The sequence below is a fragment of the Littorina saxatilis genome, linkage group LG15 (assembly GCF_037325665.1).
Source record: "Littorina saxatilis isolate snail1 linkage group LG15, US_GU_Lsax_2.0, whole genome shotgun sequence".
Lineage (NCBI taxonomy): Eukaryota > Metazoa > Mollusca > Gastropoda > Littorinimorpha > Littorinidae > Littorina > Littorina saxatilis.
The window spans coordinates 3,663,119-3,671,864 of NC_090259.1; the positions used below are offsets into that span (position 1 = coordinate 3,663,119).

At 41.7% G+C, this 8,746-nt stretch overlaps 1 protein-coding gene across 4 annotated transcripts in view; it reads left to right on the top strand.

The window, feature by feature from the left end:
• The first annotated feature begins 7,706 nt into the window (after nt 1-7,706).
• LOC138948225 (complement C3-like) overlaps nt 7,707-8,746 on the top strand; it is a 56,515-nt gene continuing 55,475 nt past the window's right edge. The window contains exon 1 of one of the 4 annotated variants that reach the window (XM_070319738.1): nt 7,707-8,684. In XM_070319738.1, coding sequence (XP_070175839.1) covers nt 8,578-8,684 — 107 coding nt within the window. In that variant the 5' untranslated portion in view covers nt 7,707-8,577. The remainder of the gene's footprint in view (nt 8,685-8,746) is intronic. The other 3 variants (XM_070319737.1, XM_070319736.1, XM_070319735.1) reach the window with 3 other exon arrangements.

Here is an 8,746-nt window from a genome sequence, read left to right on the forward strand (position 1 = left end):
TTTCTCTCTCGCTCTCTCTCTCTCTCCCTTTTTCTCCCCCTCTCTCTCTCCACCCTCTTTCTCAGTCTCTTCTCTCTGTGTGTCTGTGTCTTTCTCCGTCTCTCTCTCTACCTCCTCGTCTCTGTCTCCCGACCTCTCTCTTTGTCTCTCTCTCTCCGTCTCTCTCTCTCTCTCTCTCTCTCTCTCTCTCTCTCTTTCTCTCTCTCTCAGTCAGACTCTCTCTCTCTCTCGCTCTCTCTCTCTCTATCTCCCCGTCAGTCTGTCTCCCTCCTTCTCTCTCTCTCTCTCTCTCTTGTGTCTCGTGTCTCTGTCTGTCTCTGTCTCTCTCTGTCAGTCTCTGTCTCTCTCTCTCTCTCTCTTTTCATGTCTCTCTGCCTCTCTCCAGGCTGGTGCAGTGTGACCGACACGGAAAGGTAACTCGAGACGCTGTGAGTGTCACTGATTAATTACGTCCCCTGCCCTTTCCTCACAATAAGGAAACGAGTGCAGGCATTCGGTGTCACCACACCGACTGGAAGAGTGTGACAGGGACATGTAACTGGAAATTCTCCCAACGCGCAATATGTATACAGACAACATCCATGCGAACTTTGCGCTGTATCCTTCTCTTCCGTAGTATGAACTTAGGAGATTCTTGGGGGATGAACTATTGCAGTCTAGAGCAAATAGCAGTCTTCGCAAAGTACCCTTGGTGATACTTTTACGGTACTGTGGGCAGAAAGTTCAGTTAAACTCTTTCTTTAATCATTGCTATCTTCTTAAATCTTAATACATCATGCCATCTTCGTCATTTTACTCCAAACTTCATTTTTGTCAAGACAAGTGTTGTGTAACTAGTGTTTGTGTGTGCACTTAAAGGCCAACATCCAAAAGAATTTTTCTCCTGGAGCGACCTAAACTTGAACCCGTCGCTCTTCTTGCATGTCTGTTTACTTCGTGTTGCACGCAAAAATCGATCGACTTCCTTGCCGCGTGGATTGACGAAGCTATTTTATTCTCGTGACTGAAAACACTGCAGTGCGTGCAGTTTTTGACGAGCCGCAGGAGCGGCGACTCATATGGTCTCGGCTCGAAAGCTTTCTGTGGAGGCTGCGTGCTATAATTAGCTGACCTGCTGCGCGAGCAGTCACTGCAGAGTTTTGAGATAACTTTGTAACACGTTTTATTTTATGCTCCTCAAGAATACAACTTTGGGCAACGTGCCACGTAAAACTACACGCAACAAGGATTCAGTAGGTACCAAACATGCCTTGGTCAGAAGTAGAATGTAAATGAATCTTTATAAAGAAGTAGGCTACTTCAAACGACAGCCACAGCCACGGTTGGGTTCACGGCATCAAACCGATGCGACTCTCCGTCATATCATACACGTAATCTGACTAATAAACATGTAAACTACATGTATACGTCTATCGTCGGACATAAGAAAGGAGAGTTTCCCCGGGCCTGTGCATGTGTTGTTCGTTGTGGGTGTGTAAATGTACACAACAAACTGACAAACAAAACTGAGACAGACCTCTTTCGCTTCAGTCTTGCAGAATTTAAAGACGAATACAGGTAAATCGTGCATTATACTAACTGTTTGGTAAAAGTATCAAACGTTTCTTTTTATAAATAAGTGGCAGGCTTACAGGAATACAAAGAGGCGCAAGTTGAAAGTAATGGATATATCTCTGGACTAGAGGAATACCCGCTTCGCCGGGTAGCCGGCTTCGCCGGGATGAAATACTTAGAGCCGTACGCCGGCTTTGCCGGGTCCGAACAATGGACCCGCCAAGCTTAGGTCCCTCCCAGATTCGTGGAATGGGAACAGCACGAAAATGATTCAGTGGCCATAATGCCATTCCTGACCATATCGAGTCCCATCCTTGTCGACGAATGTAACCGTGTTAATCACCTTTGGAGGCGAACTCCACTCAAACAGGATTGAGCAATTTAGAGCTTATCTCTAAGCCCTTTTGATCTGTTATGGCTTCTCAAAGGAAGGCCAGTACATACAAATACACAAAAGCCGCCAGACCACATCACAAACAGAACTGAACAATCCACAGGTGTTGCCCACATAGAGAGAGAGACACACACACACACACACACACACAAACACAGAGAAGCCGTATATATAGAGAGATAGATGACAGTGTATTTTTCGCGTGGCTATAAATTGATTCGACCTTTGCACTTTTACAGTGAGGATAATTTACGGGTCCAATTTACGTTCTGGACACTGCGGTGACCTTCTAAAAATAGTAACAGAACGCCGGGAATATCCGAAGATGCCCCACTCATACTATAGTGCACCATACGAAGGAAGGGAGGTAAACGCTGAAAACCTGGAGAAGATAAGGAAGAGTTACTTATAATGGTGAAATGAACACAAAAACCAAAATCGGTTCAGCGCTGCGAGCTGAGAGCACGTATTGAAATATCTCATCGATGATATTGTGTCCGGGGTGTAGCTGAATACGGTGTCCAAATTTGAAAAAGATCCACCGAGAACTTTGGCGTTGTGATGTGGTGTAGCGGCTTTGGTGTGTCGGTATGGGGGCCCGGGTAGCTGAGGTGGAACCAAAATCGGTTCAGCGCTGCGCGCTGAGAGCACGTGTTGAAATATCGACCAGGTTGTGTCCTGTCCCGGGTGTACCTGAATATGCCCACCAAATTTGAAGCAGATCCATCGAGAACTTTGGCCGTGCATCGCGAACTCACACACAGACACACAGACACACAGACAGACACAAGTCGTATATATATATAGAAGATGCCATCAGTCCAAGTTGTCAAATGAAATCAAAGATGACAGAAACAGAAGTTTTCCATACAAATGTTGGTGTTTCAAAGGAAGTTGGCATTCTTTCAGATAATGATATAGACGAGGTGGCTGTTTGTTATGAAGTTTCAAAAAGCCAACATTCAAATGATTTTACTTCATCTACAGATTTTCTAAATTCAGCACTTCATAACTGTCATTATGAACTTGGAATCAGAGAGAGACCGTCTTTCCATTGTCATTCATGCCATAGATTTTTGTTTCAGAATCAATGTTTCACATGGCGTTCACAAGAGAGCATGCGAAGTTTCCGACAGTCTTTAGGATTTGTAAACAAGTCGCGTTAGGCGAAAATACAATATTTAGTCAAGTAGCTGTCGAACTCACAGAATGAAACTGAACGCAATGCCATTTTTCAGCAAGACCGTATACTCGTAGCATCGTCAGTCCACCGCTCATGGCAAAGGCAGTGAAATTGACAAGAAGAGCGGGGTAGTAGTTGCGCTAAGAAGGATAGCACCCTTTTCTGTACCTCTCTTTGTTTTAACTTTCTGAGCGTGTTTTTAATCCAAACATATCATATCTATATGTTTTTGGAATCAGGAACCGACAAGGAATAAGATGAAAGTGTTTTTAAATTGATTTGGACAATTTAATTTTGATAATAATTTTTATTTATTTAATTTTCAGAGCTTGTTTTTAATCCAAATATAACATATTTATATGTTTTTGGAATCAGCAAATAATGGAGAATAAGATAAACGTAAATTTGGATCGTTTTATAAATTTTTATTTTTTTTTTACAATTTTCAGATTTTTAATGACCAAAGTCATTAATTAATTTTTAAGCCACCAAGCTGAAATGCAATACCGAAGTCCGGGCTTCGTCGAAGATTACTTGACCAAAATTTCAACCAATTTGGTTGAAAAATGAGGGCGTGACAGTGCCGCCTCAACTTTCACGAAAAGCCGGATATGACGTCATCAAAGACATTTATCAAAAAAATGAAAAAAACGTATGGGGATTTCATACCCAGGAACTCTCATGTCAAATTTCATAAAGATCGGTCCAGTAGTTTAGTCTGAATCGCTCTACACACACACACAGACACACACACACACGCACACACGCACATACACCACGACCCTCGTTTCGATTCCCCCTCGATGTTAAAATATTTAGTCAAAACTTGACTAAATATAAAAAGGCCGTGTTTTGCTGTACATGCAAAAACTACCTGTCAAAAGGGAAAGTGCCAAACAGATTGCAACAACATTCCTATTTTAAGCTCAGCCACACGCCGACATGGAAGTTCAATGGTACTTTCAAACTTTTTCTTCTCTTCGTCGTATTTGATTTCTTTCTATTTCATAAGTCGAGTGCATATGATTTCGGCTCGTGTTCATCGTGAGATGGACTTAGTTTCTTGTATTCTGTGGGTTCGACAGATTAACTAAATGTTGTAATTTCGCCTTACGCGACTTGTTCTCTCTCTGTTGGCAGCGTGTAATGCAGCTGCTTAGAAATTAGAGTATTATTTTGCAAAGTGTGTACCAAAAGTTTGTCATGAGCTGCTTTAGGTTTGGGGTGTGGGTTGGTTTGATATTTCCTCCTTGCAGATCAAATCTGTATTCATTTTTGATGTTGTGTCTTATTTTGTGAAAGGAAACATGCAGACTGACTGAACGCATATATATAATTATGTAACTCATAAACACATGGGTGTAGTTATGTTCAAGAACACACACACACACACACACACACACACACACACACACACACTCACACACACACACATACACACACACACACATACACACACACACACACACACACACACACACACACACACACACACACACACACACAACTGTGTAGATGTATCGTACACCTGATATATTAAATTGAAGTTCACGAAGAAATCGTTTTATTTCTGTGTCATTCAACATCTAGTTTGAATCAGACAAATTGAAACTGGTACAAATATTCAATAATGTTGCGATGTGGAAATAGACATGATATCGCAAAAGATAGACAACGGCAAGATCATTCAAGTATGTACATGCTTGTTGATGTCTACTTAGGCGATGCTCAGAACACTAGTTAGATCTTCCGAGATTAAAAACTGACGATGATCCGTAAACAAACCAGGACAAGGAAAGAAAGACAAAACGTATTTGAAAACAAATCATACTATACAGATTGACAAACTGAAACTTCGAACTCTGTTGATATTTCACGGGAGATGAGGTATGGTGCAAACGTATATAATTATACTGACTACATTTTGTTACGTACTCATCAACAACAACAAAAACCGATATAACCAAAGGCACGCACACACACACACACACACACACACACACTTTGCTGGTTTGCTGATCAATGTCACAGGAAACGAATGAACAACAGAAAGCGTGATGAATTCCTGGCCAGAAATCAGTCACAAAGACCTGAAAGTCTGCTGAATGGAACTGGTAAATGTACACATTTGAACTGCTGTCAAAGTTACTATGTAATACGATAGTCGGGTTTTAAAATTGGTAGCAAATTACAACCAATAATGATGTTTTTTGCTTCGGCATTGAAGCAATGTTCACTATTTACTAACAAAATAATTACGAAATAAACACAAAACCAAATCAGTGAGGCAGAGGGGACAAAAAGCCGAGCGGGTGTGTGTGTGTGTGCGTGTGTGTGTGTGTGTGTGTGTGTGCTAGTGTGTGCCTGTGTGTGCCTGTGTGTGTGTGAGTGTGTGTGTGTGTGTGTGTGTATATGTCTATGTGTATGTGTGTGTGTGTGTGTGTGTGTGTGTGTAGAGCGATTGAGACCAAACTACTGGACCGATCTGTCGAACCCACAGAATAAAACTGCACGCACTGCAGTGCGGTTTTCAGTCACGAGAAAGCAGCTTCGTCAATCCACGCGGCAAGGAAGTCGCGCAATTTTTGCGTGCAACACGAAGTAAACAGACATGCAAGAAGAGCGACGGGTTCAAGTTTAGGTCGCTCCAGGAGAAAAATTCTTTTGGATGTTGGCCTTTAAAGACCGCGGGGTCGATATACTTGTGAACGTAACCTTTTTGTTTTGTCAATAATTAAACGTTCCAACAGCATACCTTTGATGTTTTTTTAATTTTAAATCATTGCCTTTATTTAAATGTTTGTTGGTCTGATGTACTAAGCCTGACGTTTTGTTCGTTTCTACAGCAATCAACGCAGGAGGAATCAAAATAAAACACTGAGGAAATAAAGCTCGTTCGGTACTTGAGGTACGCTTTACAGACTGTGTTCTCTTTTAACCTCACACGCTGAAGCGAGAAAGAAAATTTGGCCATGTGTACAAGCAATTAGTTCAGACAGGAAGACTTATTTGTTGTGAGCAGGAATGTCCCGCATGGCTGACGCGCTTGCAAACACGAACTCAACAACCTTGGCAATATCGCTATTTCGGGAAGTAACACGGACTCCTCCACTGATCTTTATGATCGGAGTAACCCTTTCGCTGTGAAAAGTAATTTAATAAACAGCTGTGGTAAACCTTGCAGCTTCTGAAACGAAAAAGGATTCGAAGAAGGATTCCCATAGGGTCCAAGTAATTATTTCGCTGTAAACATTAATTAAATTAACAGCTGTGAGAACGCTTGCAGCTTCTCAAACGCCAGGAGGATTCCTTCATCGTTACGCGGGTCGGAGTAATACTTTCGCTGTGAAAAATTCATTAATAAAGAACTTTGAGAACGCTGGCAGCTTCTAAAACGAAGAAGGATTCCTCTGAACACATGGTCTGAATTTTGTGTTGTGTGATTCTCTTTGAAAGGAAAAACTGAGTTCTTTTGGAGTTTACCATTTTGCCGGGCGTTTTATTTTTCCAGTTTTGTTTACCGGCGGCATTTTCTTGTGGAAGTTATGAGCTATCAAGCAAGCGCTGACATTCTCTACCAGCCTTCGTCCGATTTGTCGTTGCAGGAGATGGAAGCAGAGATTTATTAAAGGAGTGTTTGTTTTGTTGAGCGAATCTAAGCGTTCTCGTGAAACCAGTGAGATAAATGTTAACTCCTCCGTTGTTATTATTAGCAAAGAGTGAATTTTAAACATAAAGAGAACACAGCAGTTACCAGGTTAAAAGAGTGCCTGTATTCCTGTGAAGAAATCAGACTGAAGTATACAGGCCTACGTTTTGGTGTGTGTCACTGCTTTTTGAGTAGGAATTTGTGTGTGTTGTGTGTCACTGCTTTTTGAGTAGGAATTTGTGTGAGTGTTGTGTGTGTCTGACTGATTTTGAGTAGAAATTTGTGACGGTGAGTGTTAGTTGTCACTGCTTTTGAATACGATTGTGTGTAATTGCCAGTAAAGAGAAACTGAACTTCAGCGTCTTTCAGTGAAGGGAAAAAATAAGAAAACCACACAGGCTTACTTTAATTCGCTCTGTGTCAGTCGCTGCTTTTGAGTAGGATCATTTTTAAGTTTTGTGTGAGTGAAGTTCTTTGCCAGAGAGGAGGTGAAAACATGCGGAGGCTCAAGTTACTTCAGTTCCGCTGTGTGGATTTCTTGGGGGAGAGAATTGCCACTTATTGCGCTTTGGTTTTAACAAGACTAATTTCAATTTTTATCGTGAAATATACAACATATAGCATTTATGTGAAATGAGTGCAGAGGAGGCAGATTAAACACAGACCACACAATTAACATGCAAGCCCAAAACAACAGAGTCAAAGTGTAGTGTTGCTGCAGTAGCCCATCGAAGTGACAATTTTATTAAAATATCTAATTACTTTACCTTACCTATGTTTCAAGAATAGATAGTTAATTGCCAAACGGTACCTGTTAATTAATTTAGTTGTGGATTCTAACATTTCTCACTCTAGCATATTGCTTATTTGAAGCAATCCTCGCGAAGACATAAGTCATAACAGTGGTAAACACGATTACTGCGCTTTGTGTGTTGGCAGTTTTCTTCCCTGTAACGAGGAGAAAAGTCGTCAACATGCTCAGCAATTAACCTTCTGTGACCATCCTCTTATCCAACCGGAAGCAGTGTGTGAATCACCATCACAGCAGTGTGCTTGAAGTGAAATCAACTTGCTTGCAGCTGGCAGCATCCGGGGCAGTCGACTTCCTGAAAAATCATTGACAGAGTCTGTGACTGACACACCCGAGAGTATCGTGCAAGCAAAAAGCAATCAATTTAGTAGGGCACATCTGTAGCTTTTCTTTGGAAACTGTGCTTCAGTTGACAGATATTTTGCCTGCAGTCACCGATTGCATTATTTTGATGTGAGGATTTTTGTGACAGCGTTTATGGACTGAAATACCGAATATTTAACCATCCAGCTGTAGTTTATAACCGATTTCAAGGATTTTTTGTGACGGTATACATTCTGACTGAAATACCGCCGAAGTCGGCTGTACTTTTAGAACCGATCTCACTTGATGTGAGATTTGTTCTCTGTGACAGCATGTTTTTCCACTGAATTTCTTGCGAGAACCACTGTGTTTAGACTGAAATACTTCCAGGGGTTTTGACAGCCAGCTGTACTTCAGTGAGAACCACTGCGAGATTTTTTCAGACAGAGTGCTTTTAGACTGAAATACTTCCAGGGATTTTGACAGCCAGCTGTACTTCAGTGAGAACCACTGTGAGATTTGTTCAGACAGGGTGCTTTTAGACTGAAATACTTCTAGGGATTTTGACAGCCAGCTGTACTTCAGTCAGAACCACTGTGAGATTTTTTCAGACAGAGTGCTTTTAGACTGAAATACTTCCAGGGATTTTGGCAGCCAGCTGTCTTTTAATTTACTTCACACAGATGCCAGATTTTCGTGGCATTATGTTTTCTCACATGGGTCTGGGACTGGTGCTTGTGTCTTCAGCTGTCCTGCAGTGTCTGTGCGAGGAGCCAGCCGCAGACAACAGGTGGGTGTCAGCTTTCACCGTTATCTCTTAATCACCGGTTGGCACTGTTAATGAGTCAACAG